Below are 23,782 nucleotides of genomic sequence, written 5' to 3' on the forward strand. Positions count from 1 at the left end.
CACAAATCCTCAAAGTTGAATGGTCGGTTAGTTTGAGTGCACTAATGACAAAACAGCATACTGAATCCCTGAACTTGCAGCAACGCTGATTTCATTGTGGAATAAAGATGCCTTTTAAAAGAACATATCTTATTTACAATGCTAAGTGTAAATAGTTTAGTCATTTCAGTCTGCAGAGAAGTTCAAATATGCCAAGTACCATCATAAATATTTCTTTTTTTATTTATACTCACTGTTAACAATTCTAGGCCCATATTAATTCTGACAGTTTAAGTGCCCATGGTATCAATTAAAAAAAAAAGTTGGTCCCTCTTACAGGTTTTCATCTAAAACTGCCAATAATAGAATGTATGTGGGGATCTTTAAGCTTTTAGAAGTAAAAAAATCTTCGTGGTCTTTACTGCATAAAAACAATTCTATGCCTACATGCTACAGGGAACAGCTTTAGTTTCTCATGTCTGCATATTCTAGCTGTTTGCGAAATATTTCCTATACACAGAATAATGAATGCTATTAAAGTGCAGAAACTGTCATAACAAGAAAACTTAAGTTTGCCCACTATTGTACAATAACCTTTCACAAGAGGCTGAACTTAATTCTTCCCCTCATTCCTAAGAAGAAAAGTCATGCATGAATACGCAAGGTATGAGCAGAGGGAATATCAAGACTTAACCTGGACTATTTATGATCAAGTAATAAGGCCACCAAAAATGTGGTCTTTTGGGGAAGGAGGGAGATGATAAAAATGAACAATGACAGTCCCTTCAGTTCTAACTATGCTAATATTGCTTGCAATTACTACCCACGCAGACAAATAAAAAACATCATATGTTTGAGAGATATAGAGGTAGGTGCTCTATTACATTTATGTTGAATAATACAGGCAGGATAATATCCAATATACCATCTGTACTGGCTTTGTACCTGTGTTATTTATAAATTATACTACAATTAAACTTATACAATGCATAGAGAAGTTTGATTATGATATTTGAGTATGTGTTTTAATATAAAAGGGATGGGATTTTTGGGAAAGGAACAAAGGTAGAACCCACCTATAAGTTACCTGGAACCCCAAAGCAATCAATATAGCCTAGTGACAGAAGAGCAGCTTGTTTGTTCAGGAGCATCAGGCCAGAAGGGACCACTGTGATCATATAGTCTGACCTTCTGTATACCACCCAGAGGACTTCTCGGAATTAATTCCTGTTTGTAAATCGAGACCAGATTTTTTTTCTAAAAGATATACTCTAGTTCAATTTTCCAGTGAAGGAGAATCCCCTTTCTTCACCATTGGTGAGTGTTTCAATAGTTACTGACTATTTCAGTGAAAAATTTGCTTCTTATTTCCAGTCTGAATGATCTAGATTCAGTTTCCAGCTATTGGATCTTGTTATACTTTTGTCTGCTAAAGTGAAGAGCCTTCTATTATCAAATTTCTGTTACCCATGGAGGTAGTTATAGGCTAAACAAGTCACCTCTTAATTTTCTCTAAAGTACAGAGTAAGGAAGGGGAGAACAATTCGGATTCACCTTATGCCAGACCAGATAAATGGATGACACTGGCACAACTCAGCGCTGAAGCAGCAGCAAACAGTAGTTACATCTATTAGCAAAGTACTGTATGTGTTCAGACAATGAAAGGTAAACAACTGATATTTTATCAGTGTACTCTAGTTTTGAACAGCAAGTTTTCTTCACCCTAATAAAATGTACCAGGGCACTATGGTATTAAGAGTTACCTTGATTTTCAAGAATTTTGTTTAGTATTGTTTGTGCCCTGTTGAAGCTTCAGTTCTATTCAGGGTATACGAGAGCAGGTAAGTTCTGAATCTCATCAGTCAGCCTCATTCTCTCTAGCTCTGCTTAATAGTTCAGTAACTCACAAGGGAAATGCTGCAAGACCGAGAAAATGCATATAAATTCAATATTCCCTTTATAAATTCTTAAAGAATGTGTGTTGGAAGTGACACTAATCTTTCTGGATGGCTTCAACCTCATACAATTCAACTGATTTCAGTGAGTGTACACGATGAGGTTAGGTTCAAACCCCATGTCTCAAAACAGCCCCATAAATATTAGAACAGCCTTTGACACAGCCAAAATTCCCTGTTGAAGGGTGTGCAGACAACTATAGGTATTCATTGTCTGCAATTTTAGAGATATTTAGCTTCTGAGAATAAGTATTTGACTTAAGATCAGTGCTCTATGGAAGTAAGATAAATGGTTTAAGAAAAACCCCAACGCTGTAACAAACTGCTCTATCACAAAAGCCTAGATTATTTGCACCCCTAATATTAAAAAGTGAACTGCAAATCTTTTCCTAAATACCCTCAACTGTACAAAGATTGGTGGATTCATTTCATATTACTACAGTTGAATGCATCTGAAAAGCCGGTTAGAGACTGCTTTTAGGAGAACTCATTACAGCAGGCATTTTTACAACACACTTTAAAACATACACTAAATAGTACATACACTACAATCAGTAATCAGTTTTCAAGAGTTAAAACACTAATTGAGTTATTTGAGATAGCAGAATGTAATTTGATTTGTTCCAGAATAGATATTTAGAAATTGCTTTTTAAAATATTGGACTTCTATACAATTCAAGTTTTTACAGCCATTTCTTAAAGATTAACTTAAATATTAAGATTGGTTTAATATGCTGGAACAGATAGATAAGGTATGTTTGTTGCACAGAAATGCAATGCATCACAGTAGTATTCTCTGTATAGTCCACTTTATTTTGATAAAAGATTAAAAGAGCTGAATAAGAACATCAACCATTTCACTGATTCCGCTGTAAGTTTTGAGGGTTAAAACCTGCTCATCCCCAACAGCAAACACAGAGGGATCTGTTAAGCAAGAAGTGGGGGAAGAAGAGGAAATCTCAGGAGCCCACACAAGATGGACAGACTAACTACACCACAAGGACTCCATGCATGAGAGAATGCAGGGGCTTTGACGGGAGTGGATTTGCAATACTGTGGATGTCCACTGGTCATACCGAAAAGAGGTGGCTGGGACTACTGTGCTCTTGCAGCCACGGAGCAGCCTGTGGGAGGATACTGCTCAGATGGACCCCAAACTCTAACAACTGAAGTAGTTGTATCAAAATGCACCTGTTAAACATTAGAATGATCACTTGGCATAGTGAAACCAAACTAATTTTAACATTTTGAATAAAACAAACAACTTTAGTCTATTAAAATGGACAGCAATTACGCAGTAAGAAGGATGCAATTTCCAGGAAGCTTGACTGTCTTAAAACCGACAAGTTCTATAGCAGAGCAGTAAAGTTGAAAAGCCATTTGAGGATAACATCTGGATATTTGTTCTGTTCGTCAACTTTTGGTTACTAAGCTACACCAAGTTTATTTTCAACACTAGAGTACTGAGAACTGTGCCCACCAGAAGTCAGTGAATAAACCTTAAGGCATATGTCCCAAACACATTAACTCAGTCCACCAGATATCTGATATTCAGTTACTATGATAATAGAGCAAGATAAAATTGTATTATTTTTAATGAGCTTTTAAAAGGCTCCCATATAAATGCGTCCATGTCTCACAAAATTACGCCTGTTTTCCACTAACTCTGCTTAACCGTGTCTGAAAGATGTAGTTTTCATGAAACACATACTGCTTTAAAAAATTAATGTTTATAGAGGCTTCAACCAGATAAACATGTGGGTCATGGTCTCCACTGTTTCACCTGCCAAGAGCATCTTCACTTAGCCTCTAAGTTTACTTAATCAGCTGCCTTCCTTTTTTTCAGCTCACTTTATTTCACTTTGAAAGGATATTAAACTAGTCTCAGCCCCCTCTCTTCTCATCAGAAACCAAACTTCTATTTCAGCTACCGTAAACTTACACCCAGGTGACTCCAGAAATCCACCAATATGGAAAAAAAATTACAAGAAAAGGTAAGTGACCTCTTCATCCTCCCCAATGATTGTAAAGAAGTTGGCTCCTCAATCATCTATTTCTAGGTGTGTCTATTTCATGTAATCTATCATTCATTGTCTTTAGGGTAACCTTCTAGCCCACAACAAACTTCACTAGAGAACAGTTCATTTAAACACCTCAGTACTACAAAATTCTTTTCAAATCATTCTTATACAGAAAATTAAGTATTTAGCTTTTTTTTTTTTAAATGCTATTTTAATCTACAGCTTCCTGACAAGATTTCTAAGTTAGGCCCAAATACAAACTAACTGTCAGAACTCCTCTTGACAGAAAGATATTGTAGGGCTAGTCAAAACCTATAGAAAGTATCTCGAATTTAGATGCCACTGACATAACGGCGAAACCTACCACCTGGTTATTTACGCCACTCAATGGTGAGAGACACTTGCCTGGACATACAAATGTCATTGGCACGCTGCCTAGAATTTCATGCCCAGATATGTATCCCAGTATGAAGTGCTCGGTCACTTCCCTACATGGTCATCTTTTTGCAAACACCATGTCAAAGGCCATCCAAATACTCTTACACTTGAGACAGAGGCATGCAGACAGTTTCTCTCACCTCCAAGTCTTGACACTAACTATGGTATATTATATTACCCTTCTCTACCCATCCAGGAGCTTTCCCTTGTTTGAAACAATTTAATGCATTGTTTTCTGCCATTTAAAAAGTACAGAATATATAGCTTCCATATCTGAATTCATATTATACTGAAGCATTTATTCTTACAGCTTTTTGTATTAAGCCTGTGTCCTAAGGGGAGAGATCTTGGATGTTCATTATAACTACTGTAGTCACCTGAATTCAAAATGTATTCAATAATTTTTGCTAATATCCAAGGAAAGCAGCTGAAAGCAGTATTACTCAAAAAAGTCTGTTCACAGAATCTAATGCCTAGATGTTCATTTAGTTTAAAATATGACATGTTGAGAGGCCAACAGAGTACTTAAGTCACAATCTATAAGAGGACTGTTCTGCAAATCAGATGTAAATATAATCATACGACAAGTGACTAAATTTTAAAACGTTTCCTAATATTTGAATACACTGTTCTGTAAACAACTACCAATAAGCTTAACATGAGTTTCCTACAGTAAGGGGGCACACACACACACACACAAAAAAAAAAAACTCTTAAAAAAAAAAAAAAACACAACAAAACAGTATTCCCGCTGGTACCTGTACATGCATGCTATTCAATAGCTGCAGTAAGGTATCACATTTGTTGACATTTGCAGCTACTGTACTTGACTCTCCCAGCTCACTTCTTTAAGTTCCTTTTTAATGATCTTCAATGTATAAAAAGCCAAATATTATATGTGCAACTATAAACAATGCGAAATAGTGGTCGAATTATGCCTATTTAGTGCAACTATGCTCATAAGTGACACACACAAATTGAATAGATTATAATTTTTAAAAAGATGATCCTACTCCTAAACTCCGAATTATATCATGCCCTTTGCTTTTATTGTTAGGAGGGGGGGAAAAAAGTGCTTCTGAAGTTAAATTATGTTTATTTAGGTATCAAAGGTTGGAATAAAGCTATTATAAGAAACAAAAAAGGACTTAAGTTAGCTAGCACCTTAAATCAGTGCTTTAAAAAGTTACTTAGTATCCAATCTGCTATTCTTGATTGGGTAGAGTGATTAAATTGTACTATAAGGGACGGCATATGCAAAAACAAAGGAAACAAAACCAAAACCTGGACCCCACCATCAAACCCTCCCATATAAAAGACAACCTCCTACCCAAACATTCACCACAGTAATCTTGTATCATGAATACATGCAAAAGCCTCAAATAATTTAGTGACCATATTTTCTGATTAACATGTTTACTGCAAAAATAGGTCTCTAGAAGTATAACAGTTCAGGCACACAACTGCAATTGCAAGAGTATGTACTTGAGCACTTAGTTTGCACCTGCAATTACAAATTTAGCCAATTATGGCTAGATTTTCAGAAGAGCGCAGCCTCCATAAGTGGGGCTGGATTTTCAAGGGAGCCTAGCACTCAGCAACTCCTATCAAGAGCAGAGTCACTGAGCAGGCATGCTTTTAGACAAGTTGAACCTAACTGCATAGCTGGTTATGCCCACAATACCCAATTTGCACATTTGTGGCAACTGTGTACATGAACTAGGCTTGCAAATACATGTGTTTGCACATCATGCCTTTTGAAAGCAAGGTCTTTAAAAGCTCTAGTCCATCCTCCACTACAGAAGAGATTCAAAAAAGGCTAGTTGTCATACTTCCGTTATTTGTGATATTTTGGCTTGAATGAGAGCTTCACTTACAGCCCAGCCTCAGATCTCCAGACAGATTTTTGTAATAATCAGAGTATGAGTGCATCAATCATTGCCAAGAAAACAAGCAACATCAAGTTTAGCAAGACTACTTTCACTTCAAGTTCGAAATGCTCAGAGTAGTCAGAGTTGGATGATGCATGCTTTTGTTTAAATATATCTTCAACAAACCTCAAAATGTCATGAGAAGAGTGGACAAGTACAAAACTATTTGCTTTTTTTATGTCTAATGCATTCAGAACATTCCCATAACTCTGGTGTCCTGTAATGATGTCTGTTTCCTGTAATTGATGTGAACCTTCCTGCAAACGTTAGATGAATCAGTTAGACCACAATTAGAATAAAAAACTAATTATTGCACAGTTTAACATTTTGTTTTTAATTCAAGTTGCACTTCAGTGTCTGTCACTTTAACCACCAATATATACTTTCATACTATAAACATGTTTATGGCCTTAAGAATTCTCAAGCAGTTGGCATATTCGGAAAAGTTAATTTTGTTCCAACTGCAAAAATCAAGCAACTACTGCCTTCTATTAAGAGAAATCCCCCACTAGAGTCAATGAGGCACAGAAAGGAGATCTTGTAGTGCTGTAGAAAGCCTGCTGGCTCCTCAGGTGTTCCATGTGTAGTTTCAGAGAGTCCCCCCTCACAGGGGCAAAAAGAGAGTCAAGTAATATGATCCCTCTGTCTTTTCCATTTTACAAAAGTTGCTCAGTTGAAAGCAAGCAATTCAGTTTCACCTGCGCTCCAGTGAATTGGCAATACAGTTAAATCAGTCAGTATTTCCCTATAATTGGATGCGCCAAACTACAATACATACCCTCAGGCTGATTATCCACTTGCAATTCTATTAATAATTCTTTACAGTATAATACCGAAGTAATGTGTCCCCCTGACAAAGCAAATTGCTTTCGGAGATTACTATTCTATTTCTGGCACTTCAAGTCAGGTCCAAAATTGCTGCAGTAAGCTTCTAGCCCCAAAGCCTACATCACTTTTGTGTGCCCCCCCCCCCGAGAAAAAACAATTAAAATCAGTGACTTTTTGCTGTTGAAACAAATAAATATAGAAGAACCTTGATTTTACAAATACCCATCTTACGAACGACCAGTTATACAAATCACTTTTCCTAATGAAAGTTAAAAAAATGGGAAAGCAGTGTCAAAGAACAAATCAACATCCTTTCATGTTCCAATGACGTCAATGAAATGGAAGTCAGTTTGCAGTGCACCATATTGCCACTTCTGCACCATACCCACTAATTTTGAGATGTTCAATTTCATGAACTTTTCATTTCCAATTAGTTTGTAAAATAGGAGGTTAACAGCAAAAAAGCCTCTGTTTAAGTCAGAGTGTGACTGTAGAACACCAGAATTACAGAAAGTGAAATAAGAGAAGTGTGACACTAACTGAAATGCAGAGACAGTATGCCACTTCATAGTTTATTAAAGCAGTTAATATAATCAGCAATTGATGTTTATATCTGCTTTTGGCCAAGTGTCCCTATAGGTACTCCACATCATGGAGGTGTGTGTCTGTGCATTCTAGATTGGAGATATTCTCAGTAGTGTCTGGGGGTCTGTCCCTGCATCCCAGACATCCTTGTGCTCAGATATGAGGGTATATAGAGAGCGGGCAGACCTGCCACCAGTTTAATTCTCTCAACCACAAAAGGTCAGTGAAAGACTCCAAGGCAGAAAGGAAGGCAGGCAGGAAGTGGGGCACCCACAGGGACACATCTCAAAGGACTCCAGTTACTGTAGAAGGTACATTTGGTTGAGACAGTCTGTCCTTTCATACATTCTGCAAATGAGATGAAAAGCCTGGGTGAAGTCCTAAAGACTCCAAGATCCCCCACCCTCCTGGCAGAGTTGATGGTTATGAGGAATGAGGTCTTAAGGGACATATGAAGGAGGGAACAGTTCCTCATTGGTTCAAATGAGGAATTTCCTCAGCACATTGAGGACTAAGTTTAGGTCCCATGGCAGAACTGGTTCCTTAACATGTGGGAAGAGGTTGAACAAGCCTTTGATAACCCTCATAGTGGTTGGGGGGGGGGGGGTAGTGGTGAAGACCGAAACCTCTCAATGGGGGAGTGAAAAGCTGTGATGGCAGCTAGGTGAAACTCGGCAATAATCCCATGATTTTTAAATTGAACAGGTAATTGAGAATGTGCATTAGACTAGAGGCGGCACAGATCGGGGACTGTACCAAGTCTGGAAGAGTTTCCATTTCTCAGGTAAGTTTTCCTTGTCAAGGGTTTTCTGCTACGAAGCAATACTGTCTGTACCTCGGGAGCAGTCTTGCTCTATACCAGAGAGCCATATAGCATCTACGCCTTGAGGTGAAGCACTGAAGTTTGGATGGTGATGGATCCTGATTCCTGAGTGAGAAGATTTGCTGTCAGGAGAAGATGGAGAGTGGAGTCACAGAGACATGCGAACCTGCCCTGGGAACCATACCTGTCCTGGCCACGATGGTGTTTCAATTTCTTCAGAACTTTGAGCAGGAAGGGAGTTGGGGAGAAGTGTACAGCAATATGCGAGGCCAAGGAACGACCAGGGCATCTCCCATCAAGTTGTGATCATGCCCTCCTCTTGAGCAGAAGCCTCTGTACTCCACATTGGATGTCACAAAGAGATCCATCTGTATATGACCCCAGGTAAGACCTCTCTTGGAATACCTCATTATTCAGCTCACACTTATGGTTGATGCTGAAAAGCCTGCCAAGGAAGTCCGCCTCTGTGTTCTATAGTCCTGGTAGATAAACTACTGAGATCTGTATGCAGCGTGATATGTACTACTTCCATAGTTTTATGGATTTAGTGCAAAAGGACCGGGATCTTGCCCCTCCATGAAGACTGATCTGTTATGTTGCTGCTCTGTTGTCCAGCATTATTTTGATTGGGTGGTCCCTTATGATGGGTCGGAAGTGCTGACAAGTGGTTCATTACAATACACCAATATGGAAGATTACCTCCTGAAGGATCTATCTGCCCTGACTTGAAAGGTTTTGGAAGTGTGTCCCCTGGCCTATCAGAGAGATGTCGTCTGTAGCAAGTACCTTTGTGGGAGGAGACTCCAAGAACAGAGCTCCCACACACACACACACCTTTTGTGGATCCTTCTACCAGTTTAAAGAACCAATGACCCTCAGAAGTACAAATACTCCTTGGACAGACCTTGTCTGTTGGGGGGGTGGGGTGAGGTGTAGAAAGTTCATGCCCTTGTTCTGGTTTGTGGGCTCTGTAGTATCGTTGAGATGAGGCTGGACATAGTGGCAAATTTGTCCAGGGACAGGTATGCTCTGATGTGGTGGAGGAGTCCTGAGTGACCCCAATAAAAATCTATTAATTGAACTGGAGTGAAAGTAGACTTTTCCGTATTGAGGCAGAGGCCCCAATGAGTAGAACAGCAATAGGTTTATGCAAGTTGCTCTCTATATCTCAAGGAACGAGTAACCTTTCAGGACCCAATTGTCCAGGTAGGGAAAAACTGTACTCTCATCTGGCGAAGATGGGTTGTGACAGCGGAGAGGATTTTGATAAGATCCTTGGCATGGCAGAGAGGCTGAAGGGTAGGACGCAATACTGATAATGGTCTCTGCCTACCACAAAATGTAAGAAATGTCGGTATCCCTCAATATTTCGGTGGCTAAGACATGGAGGTAGATGGGGTACTATTTTTATGAGATCTGTTCTTGAAGGAGAAGATGATCTTACACTTGGCTGGTATATGGGTGTCTCCCAAATAGAGGCACCGAAAATGTCAACCATCAACAGTGATAGGGTCCCAGAAAGAAAGACAGCACTTAAAGACTGAGGATTCCAGCATACCCCAGAAACATCAATTACTGTTAACTAAGGTCACTGTAACTGCATGCTACCATGTACAAGACAAGCTCAGGACAGGGCTAAGGAATTTTAAAGTTTCTGAATGAGTAAAACCTGAGCCAAGAGCCAATGCTTACTTCAGTTTGAGAGCATACTTTCCCCGCATATTAAAAAATAGCAGGATAGTCAACTTTAAGGATACATAGTTATCTCCCCTCTGGATGGCTACTCTAATAACTAAATCCAAAGTAGGAAGAAAGATCAGAAGAAAAATTGATGTACAGCTTAAATTATTTTAAAGGATAGCCATCTGATTGCCAGTAAGGCCTACAAAACTGTGAATACAACCATTTGTGACATATTTTCAACAAGATCCACCTATGAATTTTTCGCAGAAACTAAGTAGCAAAATCCTTAAAGGGGAAAAAAAGAAAAAACCACCACTGATAGTCCAGTTAGGAGTAGACAACAATGTATTTTCACTTACAAGATGTCAGTCTCTCCAAAGTATAAGAGAATGTTACTTGTATTTTTTAGGAAGTGATGAAAGATTAGAAGTTGAATACCAGTGTTTCAATAGAAGCCACCCTGCTTTATTACAGGCATTTTTTAATCATTAAAAAGGATGCTCAATTAAAAAAATAAAAAATTACCAACTATTAAAAACAACATTTAACATGGTGACATTGGGAAGATTAAAGAAAAATTTGGTTTTGTTAAGTTTACTTTGCACATTGTTATTTTTTCTTTTTGTTTGTATATTTTTCACACAGCAATGGGGACAGAGAAAAAAAAACAAAACCAAAAACACAGATACTAAAAATCTGTAATCCAGTTAAAGCAAAAGATGCCCTTCCTACTATTGTCTACCAATTTAGAAGGTAATAGTAACTTAAGACAATTCAAAGATAAAAATACTCACTTAATGTAAGGTAATTACAGATGAATGGAGGAGGTCAAATTTTCAATAATGCATAAATGAGGTGCCTAACTTGCATTGTGTGTGCTTTTTTAAAAATCCCACCCAGGGCCTCAAACTATTAAAATTAACCAAGGCCTTTTAGACATATGTAACCTGTATTATTAATAAAAGGTATCTCACCAGCTACTTCCACAATATCACCAGGGACAATGTCTCTTGCTTTAATCCTTTGTACACTTTTTCTGTCTTGTCGATATACTTTGCCCATTTCAGGTTCATATTCTTTAAGAGCTTCAATAGCGTTTTCAGCATTTCTTTCCTGGGGGGGTGGGGAAGGGAAAAAGGAAAAATAAGATGTGAGCTTTTAAAAGCTAGAGGTCCTGCCAATTCTGACAGCTAGAATAGTCACCTTCTAGTTTTCCACATATAGCACTACATGAATACGGTGTTCATTCATATAGAAGATAATTATTCGACCCACCCCATTATGTGGTTGCAACTTCAAGGTGAAGTTGCAGTCTGGAAAGCACGACAACAGAATTCATATATTAGTGAGCCTTTAAAGGTCTAGAAGCCATTGCCTGAAAATTTGCAGTTACCTCTCCAGAACGTCCATTATGTTTTGGTAGCTGGAGCTCACACGAACTATAGTTTAAGGGATCATACAGTTATGTTTTGATGCAAAGCAACACTCCAGCAGAAACATCTATTAAAACTAAATGGTTGTACCCTAGTTCAGCTGTGCTTTGCTAAATAGAACACCTCCTTTGAGACTCAAATATATCTCCATCCCACATCAGTCTGGTGTTTTCACTAGTTATTGATAGAAATTAAGATAGTGAAAAAGACCCAATCATTAAACTTCCTCCAATACTGTTCTTGTATCCCTCCTTTATGTCTTTATGCCACATTTGAACCGTGTCAGATTAAGAGGCATGGACATATCCACTTACAGCAGCTCCTTTGTTATCTAACTTGGAAATAACTATTGTCCAAAAGCTCTTTTCTTTGCACTTGTAAAGTAAGGATACTACATGACATTTCACACCCATTACTTGCCAACAAAGTACCTACAACTTCCCAGATATAGTGCCAAAGCTGGAGCTCCAGAAAAGAAGGCAACGCACTTAAGAGTACAAACAGAAATTGTAACTATTTTTAGCGTCGATACACAAAAACACAAACCTGAATCTTCTTTCCATAATTAAGCTATGAATGAGTTACAGCAGATTGGACCTTAAACTTTATTATTTTCTTAAAGCATCTATGGGTATGTCTACAATGCAGCTGGGAGGTGCAATTCCCAGCTTCAGTAGATATACACGTCCTGGATTTGACCAACCTAGTGCACTGAAAATAGCAGTGAGGTAGCAGTAGCACAGGTGGCACTAGCACAGATCAACCACTAACACCTTAAACATAGTATTGTCTAGGTTTAGATGACCCAACCAGTAAAACACCAGCAGCTTATCTCCTGCTGTTCCTGACACAACCAGTAAAACACCAGCAGCTTATTTACTGCTGTTACCACCAGTGGAAGTACTGTGATGAGAAATTAAGAAAAATATTAGTACAGACATTTTAAGTCTGTCGAATATAGAAATTCTAAGAGGATGCTTTTTACGTATAGAAAACTCTTCCAGACTTACACCAGCTGCCAAAGGTTCTCTAGTCTAGTACATGTCAAAACTGTATAAAGGCAGACAATTATCTTTGGAAATTCAAACCATGAGCAATTAGAGCCTAATTTGTCAGCAGGTAACACACAACTGATTGCTCAGGGCCAGGTCTCTGTGTAGTACCAGTTCCAGCAGGCAACAAAACATCTTAAACTACACACATTACATCAGCTGATCTGGTGACTGTTGTGAAATAACTGGCAGGGGGAAGAGATGGGGAAGCCATAAATACTAGCAGCTACGAGCTACCTTAGGTATAAGGAAGCTGGGGAGTATGGCCTAAACCCATGGCATTTCTCCTCTCCACTGGATGAAGAGCAGAATTTAAGCTCTTGCTCATGAGTATAGGTTACTCTGCATATACAGATAGGTAACTGGAATCTTAATTTCTGTTAGGCCCGGAGGTCTGCTAAATTTCAATGACCTTATTAAATTTGAGGGCCAAAGAAATTAGAATTATCAAATCAAATATAGAAGCTATCTGATAGGAGATCTTAGTTAATGCAGTCTTCAGAGTTAGCAGCTCAATAAATTAATTCCATCTTAGAGAACAAGATCCATGGGTCATCAGACATAAATAAATGCCACATCAGAAAAAAAGCCTCCCCCCAATCTAATATTTGAAATTGCCAAAAAGAAATTTTACTTCACGGTCTAAAGTCAGCCCTTCAAAAGTTTAAATCCATTTCTCCAAACTGGTTCTCTCTGAAATATCCAGAATGTTTTTGTTTGTTTAGTATGTCAACAATTGCATCTCCATCACCCACAAAACAAAAAAGAGAACAAGACAGAGAGTTTCATGAGAGTTAAGACAGAGCTCCTGCCTGGATTCTCCATTAGTATTAGTTAAAAACTTTAAAGGCTGAAAGAGGAAATGTTTTTTAAATTGATTAAAGACAGATTAATTTAAACATTTAAAGTTTCTTCCAAAGAAGAACATAGTGACTTACCCAGTACATCTCTTTATACCCAATGCACCCAGGATAGTTTATTCTCTCATATTTCTTTTTTGTGTTGAATTACAATGTTCAAATATTAGATAATGAATTAAAGCTATTTAATTACTTTTTTATTCTGCTCTTTTAAAAACTCAATCTTTTCGCAGTTTTTCTGACTGCACAAGTTCATTTACTTTTTGAATTTTTCACCCTATCACCAAGTAAAAGTTTTGATGTAGGGATTATTGCATTAGGATAGGATAGTTTTTATTATATGTGCATGTAAGTGAGTATACTGTAGATTTTAAAACGGTATGAAATGAATGGTTTTGAATAGATGAATCACCTAGAATCAGATACAGGCACTAAAAAGTATAAACATTTTTACTCTTTTAAAATATATTATATAGTATAATCCCTCCATCTTCCAGAGAAAAAGATATCCACCACCAATTAATTTTCTCTGCATTTGAAGAGAATGCTTGTGGGGGAGGGAGACATGGAGAAGCAGGAAGCCAGACTTTAGAGGACACACCCACATATGAAGTTTCTTCCTACACTGACTTTATCTTGGTCTCAAACAGATCCAATGATTTCTGGTTTTGGACTTTTAGCACCTAGAAACCATAGAGACACGCACTGGAAAAAGAAATCTTGAAGTTAAACTGCAAATGTTATTCCTCTAGAGTAAATATTCATATAAATAATACAGTATTATAATCCACCTACCCACAGCAGTGATTTTCCAAAGGGGAAGAAAATATTTATTGAATTTCCAAGAGATATAATGTACACAAAGTTGTTCTTTTTAAAAATTAAGTTACTGAAAGTCCAATTACCCCTATAAATGGCATCTAGCAGAAGCAACAAACTACTTTTATGGAGGATAGCAGTCTTCTCTTGCTCCCCACTTGTGACCTTAAGGACAAAAAAAGGCAAGGCAAAAAATGCCCCCCGTAACCCTTACCCCACCTAAAGGGTAAGTGAGGATTTTTAGCTTCCCTATAAATTGCCAACAAAAAGCGGAAGCCAAGGCGGAGATTTTCAAAACTACCTAAGAGATCTGGAGATGCTGTTACCATTAAAATTACAAGAATTGGATGTCCAATTTCAATTAGGCACCTTTGAAAGTTTCAGCCCTAAAATATAACAGCTCCCTCACATCAAAATTCAATTATATCACTCTGAAAGTCTGCTCACTTTCAAAAAGCTCTCCTCTTCAACTCTCCCTTCTGGTTTACTAGGGACAGGGGGCAGTTCAAAGTGGCCTTCTCTTGAGCTTACTGGATAGAAAGTGCCAGTACCATGGCTGGTCAGAAGATATCACTACCTATCCCCCTCTTACAATTGCATGTGCGTTGATTATTCTGTCACTTGCCTTTTCATGGATGGGGATGAAGATTCTAGTATTTCAGGACCACACTGGGAGGAGAGGTATGGAGATTCTGCACGGGAGAACCACATTAGCCTCACTGGGTTACTCCAAGGCAAAGAAGCTGCTGTGATGAAGCAACTTCCATAGCCCTCCCCATTCTCACTCTTCAGCATACAAGAGCACCTGCAGGACACAGCTCTTTCCATCCTGACCACTGCCTTACTCACAGGGACTATTTCCTTAGCAGGTATGGGAGGTTGAGGGACTGTCACCTTCTTCCAGTGATGCTGCTGCAAGGAGCTACTGCAGTCAAGAGCAGGGATTGAAGGGGAGGAGGAAGGTGGCACAATGACTGTCATAATGTATCCTACACTTTTTTTTTTTAAATTAAAGTGGGAGGTATGTAGGTGTAAAGATACCAACTGCCAAGAACAAGAACTCAGAGGCTCTGATGAGACATCATATTTTAGTGCGAAAAATATTTTAAAGACAATTTCTTCACATGAAAGAGCGTTTGATTTTATTTTAGAAGGTTTAGATTAGGCAGAGGACGCAGAGTTTGTAATATTTACTCTGCCACACAGAAGTTAATACATTCATAGTTCTGCTTTAACTGACTAGAAACACTTATATTCTAACTTGGTAACAAAGTAGTCCTATGCACTAGTTCTCATTAAGGACTCCTGTATGAAACAAGAGAAGTTATTTATAAAGTTTTTTGCATTGAGTGAATTAAAAAAAAAGAGAGTCATCTGTAAATATTAACTGATTTTCCAAAAATGTTATTTTTGGTAGAGATTAGAGGAAAGTAATTTTATAGAGAAAGCAGATCAGAAGGGGTTGTTTTCTTTTTTGTTAGGAGGTTGTGGTGACACAGTCAGGCTGATAATGGGCAGGATCTTACAATCTTAACTTTGAAGGCTTAGTTTTTCAAAGCAGTGCAGTGGATTTACTCACACATTCCATTAATTTCAGTGGACATATCTACTGAACTATATATAAAAAGACTTGATATTCACAAGAGTCTTATTTATTTAAAAAAAAAAGCCACAGCACAGAAAAGTTTGAATATACCAGCAATGACAAACCGCTTATAATTTCCTGGCTGTTTTCCATTAGAGTAAATGCTCTCATGATGGAGAGCTATTTTAAATCCATTATATGAATTTAAGAGAATTTAAATTTTTCTTGGACAATTCTCCAAATGTACAAGTTATTCACAAATCTAAGTCAAAAGGCATTATGTAGGTGCACTGACTTCAGTGCAAGCCTCTTGGGGTTTTAATAGCTTTAAACAAATCAGCACACAAGTGTAACCATTTAAATTTATCTAAATGGTTCAAAGAATGCCTTTGATTCTTTCAGCATGGAAATCAGACTGTTTCTGATCTACAGCCTTCAGCTGAGTGCCCATTATACACTTTGGATCTTTTTCTTTGAATTAATTTTGTCATACTTGCTTTCCAGGCGAGTAGTTAATAGCAAAGTCTTTGCTGCAATGTATACTAACAGGAAAAAGCTGGTCTATTAGGGAGGCTTCAATAAACAAGGGTATTTTACACATTAGCTTTTTCTCTTGCTAAATTAGACTTGTGCATTCATTCGAGAGTGGGGTAAAACCCAAAGCATAAATCTGGTTGCCTTGCTAACCTGCAGTAAACTTTATTCCCCCATCTTCACTAGATTTAGTTGGGGGGAGTTTTAAACCAACATTAAGTATTAATTTATTCCAATCCAACACCAGAAGAAGAGTTTTTATATTCCTTGCTTTTTTTTTTTTTTTTTTTTTTTTTAGGAAAAAAACTCTTAGGACTGTAAGTTCTTTGTGGCAGGAATTTGGTCTACCTCGATGTACAGTGCCTATACAAACCTAATTGGATACTACTTTAATAACTAAGTTAAAGACCCTAGATTTTGACAAACTTGAACAAAAGCTTCCAAAAACAACAAGTACTATGTCACTAACATCACTTCAGCTTTGAGAGTGAGAGGAAAAGGTGTAAACAACTGCTCTATTGGTATGTTCCACATAAGTATGCAACATCAGATAACTCATGTATTCAACTGAGGCACCTGTGATACTAAAATTTTTGAAAAATCTGACATCACAAAAATAGCCACAGTACAACACACGAGACTATGCATTTTCTGAGACATGCTGACTACAGTGTCTCTTCAAAGTTGTAAAATATTTGAACTACTTAGGTTTTATAAAACTTTAGAATTAATCTAGCAGGGAAAAGTTTGAAGGATGAAAGGTAAAATCTGCAGCAGCATTTGCATGTCACTATACAATATTTCCCTTCAAATGTCAAAATCACTGAATTCCTGAACATTTTCAGCTGCAAAGTAATGTGTTGAATATTTTTATATTATTAAGAGCATGCCTCTAAAATAAAAAAGTATCCAATAAAAGTTTACCCATTTGTAATTTAAGATGATAAATTGCTTTGGGCAGCATTTAACCAGAAAATTAGAATTGTGCTGCCAACTGAAATCCCTGGCTAAGAAGTCAAGTTTTTTGCCTCTGTTAAATTTGATTATCTACAACTAAAATTTGGACATTAGTTAAAAACCCTGAAAGTTTAGATTAGATTAGTCAGCTACTGCCATTAATTTGAAATTGTAACTACTCAAATCTCCACATCAAAGCCTTAAAATCAAAACCAAATAAAAATTAAATAATAAAAAGTAAACTAGTATGGCTATTTGAATCCAAGTAAAACAATACTGCCTACTTAACTTCAGAGAAGGAACACACCAAATTTAGAAATGCATACTGTGTGTAGTGGACCTGTATTTTTTACTAAATACAAACGTGAAGATTCAGGTTTTCATCGTAGTATGGAATACAGATTCACATTACTCTTTATATTTAGAAAGATCACTGAATCAGATAATAAAACTTAATCTTGTATGTTTAATAGTATGCAGATAGCAAATATCCATACAATAAGATTCCAGGATTGGCAGTCTAGAATATGAGTCAGTGTGAAGCGATGGAAACTGCTACAATCATGACTGAAAGTTCTTTGTTCAAAATATCAATAGGTTGAATCACTAAGTTTTGCAGTCTGTTAGAGCCCAATTTTTAAGTTCTCAGCCATTTTGACTTCATGAATTATACCTGTGTGGTGTACAGCTCCAGTAAGCATGGCACAGATATATGCCTAAGAGTCCCAGACCATTGTGATATCTGAGGTAACCACCAATCCCCAACTTTGCTCTACATCTTGTTTTCATGCAACAATTTCATTGGTTGTATGAGAAAAACTGCTTAGATAATAGTTTGCCTAGTCCAAGTCCCAAACCTGTCCAACTGCATGGGCTTTAAGCTACTATATTATGGAAGCACTGTGGTGGTGACTCCATAGCTAGGTTAAGTTCTAAAACAGTGGTGGGCAACCTGCAGCCCATCAGGGTAATCTGCTGGCGGTTCACGAGACAGTGTTTACATTGACTGTCTGCAGGCACGGCTGCCCTCAGCTCCCAGTGGCAGTGGTTCACCGTTCCTGGTCAATGGGAGCGGCGGAAAGCGGCGCAGGCTACAGGAACATGCTGGCTGCTGCTTCCTGCAACTCCCATTGGCTGGGAGCTGTGAACCATGGCCGCTGAGAGCTGCGGGAGGCCATGATGCCGACGGTCAACGTAAACACTGTATTGCAGCCCAGCAATGGATTACCCTGACGGGCCACATGCGGCCCGCGGGCTGCAACTTAGCCACCACTGTTCTAAAATGACCTTGAGGTGGGTCATAAACATCTTGTTTTTCCTCTAAAAGCAACTGGCCTTTTAGTATGACATTTCATGTAGGGTTAATATTTAGGCCCTTTGTATTGTCTATGTAGTTTTGGTTTTCCTTCATAATATATACTCAAATAGAAAAATTTTGAAATGTGGTTCTGGCTGAGTTTTTTCCTTCATAGTACACCATCAATTGTCAACTGATCTCTTCTAACGTTATGTATCTACACAAAATTTGTTAGAGGGGTTGGTCCTGAGTAGATCTGGTAGAATGTAGTTTTTCTATGGAAAAAAGTTTGGATTTCAGATACTGCTGGTCAAAATTTTTGCCAGAATATTTGCTGATAAAAAATGTGCTTTGCACAAAAATCAGAGTTTTCCCACAAATAAGTTGATTTTATAAAGGAAATTGATTTTTTCACTGGGAAAATGGAAGTAACTGTTCCCTGGCTGCCCACTAGGACAGCAATTGTCAATTTCACTTTCCTGGCAGGCTAGCTCAGAGATGGAGAGGAAGAGCACTACCAGGGCTCCACCTTCCCCCAGCTCCCATAAGTGAAATTGACAAAAGCTTTCTTGGGGGGCAGCTGGGAAACCAAAAAATTGTTTTTCTTTAAATTCCTTTCCATAAAAAAAAGTCAGTTTCAACATTTTGTCCAGATTTGGGAGGACTTAACCCCCCCGAAAGGGATTCCCTTCTTCCAGCCAGTTCTAATTTCAGGTGACTTCTGGCAGTTCATACTAAGCAAATGTTTAAGCACAAACAGTTGCCAACAGAGAATTTATGTATAGCTCCTGACATGTGAGGATACTGGTGCAGCAGCTATCGGTGCATAAAAATCTGTCAGCAGCTGCATTTTACACCCACCCCATAAAAACCACCTCCCACTTTTGTCCAATACCAAGCCCCCACTAAAACATTAGAGAACTGGGAAGATAATATACACACAACTGTTGTGAAGTAGTTAGGGTTGTTACACACGTAAACCTCACTAAAACCCATAAAAGCAAGGAAAAATTAAGCCACCTAACAGAACATAGCTTCTTCGTCCACAGGCACACATTTTACCATAACTGCAGCTACCATATCCCTCAGCCTTGACTCTGCTATGGATGCCATCGTTCCACCACACTCTTTTACTACACTACCCCATGACAATACAACACCACAGCAAACTTCCACAAGTAATACTATTAGGAAAGGGTAGTTTAGGAAAAGGCCGTGTGGAGAAGGAAAGGTTGAGGGGGTCAGAGTTAAAGCTGTGATGTGTGGTTAGTGGTATACTGTAGTTTTAGTAAGGCTTTCCTGTGGTAAAGAGGGTATGTCCTGTATGATGATGACTTAATTTTTCGTTTCCTTTCTTTTGTGGGTTTGAATCAGGTATGTTGTACATGTAACAATTCTAACTGCTCCACAATTACCAAACTAAGTTAAAACAAAACAAAAAACAACAACAACACTTTGTAGCATTTTCTGATTCTGTGTGTTCCAAGTTCTCATAAGGTGCTAATACTATCTTTACAAGTAGAAACTTCAGTCACTTGGTATTTAGATTCCATTTTTAAAGTGACATCACAGCACAAGCTGCTTTAACACCCAAAATACTGGGTGTGGGCAAGTCAAGAAGTACTAAAATACTTAGATCAAATAACTGAAACAAGATATGTTTTATGCTCTGTTTTTTAGATTCTGTTTGCAAACACCCAACATGTTTGATGTTTTCCCATTGTAATATGGATTTTAGAAGTAAGCAGTTTTGTGGGGTTCTCTCTGCTACTCTGTCAAGGCACATGTATTACAACTAATCTTAGATATACTATGTAGCTGTCTTAAGGTGACTTTCAATTTAAATGAAACCAAGTGTCAGATGAGCCACTGAAACAGATTTGCACAATCAATAAATACATTTTAAAAAAAATTGTGGGATTTGTTTGTGGGTTTTTTTAGTCTGGAAGAGTACCAACCTTGGATAAAGATGTAACAAGCATGGAACCAGTTTTCAGGCAAGCTATTGTCCTGATTACCTGGCCTTCCTGAATTTACCTTATTGTACTATACTAGAAATTTGTTCAGTTAGTCTACCAGAACGCACTACACACCCTTACATATTATCAGTGACGTATCAAAAGACATACTAAATATTTTAGAGAACTGCATCCATTTTGGTTAGGCAAATAGGCTCAAAGCTGATAAAATAAGGTAAAGCAAGGTATTTCTTGACATAGATAATCTTATTTTGAAAAACAAAGTTTAATTACTGCTATTTCTAAGTCTACAGGACAGTAATCATCTTGCTGTAAAAAAAAGTATTTTTGTCACTGGCAATGTGGTAATCAACTGTCAAGACTGAAATCTCTATGCTGCTTTTATGTTGGCTTAATCACAAGTCACTTTAGAGCAAAATATTTAAATACTTTTTAAAAAATACTGCAATTTATGATTAAGCCAATATTGAAGCAGGATGTGATTGTAAAGTCATCATCTCATCATCAAAATGCCAGTAAAAGTTTATTTTACAGCATGGTTTCTTCTATCGTAAGCAGGCTCAGAACTGTCAACAGTAATTAAACTTTATTTTGAAAAACATCTTATTCCTGGAGAGAAAGGCTTTTTACCTTATTAGGTTTTAGATTGAGCTGCACAAAATGGTAGGTCTTTATTGTAAAAAGACCCTTTGAAGTCTCAAAAAAAGTTGTTCATGTCTGTAATTAAAGTTCCGAACCAATTTTAAGTTTCTATTTGAAATTATAGTATATTTTCAGATGGAACTTCCAGTCAAGTTTCTGCATGGATAACATTCATGTTTTATCATCTGAAAATAGGATTTCATAATAAAATGTAATCCCATTATTTAGCAAGAACAAACAAACACACACTTTAAATAAATGTAAAGCTCCTGTTAACTAGTTTATCAAACCCTCTGTACTTAATATTTCATTTTAGCTATAACAGTCTCCTCTTTAAAAATATTCTGTCCCTTACTAATTCACTGCCACCTTCAGCCATCAGTATTCGCATACATTCTCCTCCCACTTGCCCCCCCACATTCTCCTTGTCATTAAGGCTTCTTTTCCTAATCCAACCCAGCTCCACTGGCAATGTCATAAAGCAAACTGTAAAGGATTTTAGGAGTCAGAATTCCAGTCTGAACCACTGTAAGTAACCAATAACTATTCAAAGATTTAAAGTAATTTCTTTAGTTTTTAAGCTGTTTTGCCATGAGCAGTGTAAGATGGAAAACATGTTATACTGTAGTCACCCATATGGACTAGCACATACATTACAGGAGCTTCATAGTAAAACTAACATTTTCTCAATGAAAGACAGCTAGAAAAAGCTAGATACACAATTTCCCCATCCTTTATTCAACTGCAACTTTAAAGATTTTAGTTTTGCTATCTGGTTTTGAAGTGATTAATATTTGTTTCAACAGCAAATAAATGTTCAAGAACAGAATCAATTATTTAATGAATGGTTTCTACTATGAACAACCTCTTTCCTAAAGTGCTGAAAGATACAGAAAGCAAGACTATGGCCAAACACATCCACAAGGTATTCTGTGTTGTGTGTTTTAGTCTACCCATGTGTTTAACATTTCTGTAGCTTCCATTTTTGCTTTGGGTCAACACTTCAAGACAGAATTCACGTTATGATTTTGGTTCCAAGTAATTTAATGTTAACAATGTATATGGTACTTTTGGTATATGCCTATACTACTCATAAAATCTGTACTGTACAAACATCTACTGCTACTAATCAAGAGCCTATAGGGTTTCTGAGGTTTGGTATTACAAAAATGTTTGCTTACCTGCCACACACCCACAATTGCATTAGCAACTAATATAAGTAAGATTACAAAAGGTTCTACAAATGCTGTGATTGTTTCTTCACCTTCTTCAAACCAGGCCAAAACCTGCAAGAGAAAACACAGTTAATCTAAATAATACAACAGATACACAAAACATGGAGTGGTAGAATTTTCACAGAAATAGCTATGATGTTATCACTAGGGCTGTAGATTAAATTTTAGTTAACTCATATGATTAATGCAAAAAAACTAATTCCGTTTTAAAAAAAATTAATCCCAATTGTGGTTTTAATTGCATGCTAAACAACAGAATACCAATTGAAGTTTATTAATTATTTTGGGATGTTTTTCTACATTTTCAAATACATTGATTTCAATTACAACACAATACAAAGTATACAGTGCACACTTTATATTATTTTTATTCTAAATATTTGCACTGTAAGTGATAAAAGAAAGAGTATTTCAATTCACCTCATACAAGTACTGTAGCATGATCTCTTTATCATGAAAGATCAACTTACAAATGCAGATTTTTTTTTTTTAAACATAACTACACTCAAAAACAAAATGTAAAACTTTAGAGCCTACAAGTCCACTCAGTCCTACTTTTTGTTCAGCCAATCACTAAGACAAACGTTTGTTTACATTTATGGGAGATAGTGCTGCCCACTTCTTACTTACAATGCCACCTGAAAGTGAGAAAAGGCATTCACATGGCAATTTTGTAACAGGCACTGCAAGGTATTTACATATTTAAAAGATTACTGCAACTTTATACTTATAATCTGATTGGACTTTTTTCCTGACTGGCCACTGGTTTGTATTCTGGCACAGAACCATGCCATCGACTGACGATATCAACGAATAGTTGTCCCCCCGTTTGTAAATATCAGTTTGTGGTGGGGATTTTCTACTAATACTTATTCTACAAAAGTGAAATGCCTCTCTTCCCCATTTAAAAAAAAAAAGGGACTGCACAAAAGGTGATGAAGATGAATTTCAATAAAAACCTCCAAGTTTAAAATGGGAGAGAATTGGAAAAAGCAACATGGCTGCCAATGTTCCCTCTAATTTTTTAGATCCATGTGCGGAATAAATTGTGTTATGTGCACCAATATGGAGGTGGTGTGTGGTGGGGGTGGGGCTGAGGGGTTTGGAGTGTGGGAGGGGGCTCAGGGCTGGGGCAGAGAGTTGGGG

The 23,782-nt window shown here is 37.4% G+C and overlaps 1 protein-coding gene across 2 annotated transcripts in view; it reads right to left on the reverse strand.

The window, feature by feature from the left end:
• Positions 1–23,782, reverse strand: part of ATP2A2 (ATPase sarcoplasmic/endoplasmic reticulum Ca2+ transporting 2) — a 78,400-nt gene that overhangs the window by 42,990 nt on the left and 11,628 nt on the right. For both annotated transcript variants that reach the window (XR_012641994.1, XM_074972623.1), the window contains exons 4-5: positions 22,583–22,687; positions 11,218–11,356 (exon numbers count right to left, since the gene is read on the reverse strand). Coding sequence is in view for 1 of the 2 variants with exons in the window: in XM_074972623.1 (XP_074828724.1) it covers positions 11,218–11,356; positions 22,583–22,687 (244 nt within the window). In the remaining variant the exon portion in view is untranslated. The remainder of the gene's footprint in view (positions 1–11,217; positions 11,357–22,582; positions 22,688–23,782) is intronic.

This window comes from Natator depressus, chromosome 15 (assembly GCF_965152275.1).
Source record: "Natator depressus isolate rNatDep1 chromosome 15, rNatDep2.hap1, whole genome shotgun sequence".
In the NCBI taxonomy this organism is placed as follows: domain Eukaryota; kingdom Metazoa; phylum Chordata; order Testudines; family Cheloniidae; genus Natator; species Natator depressus.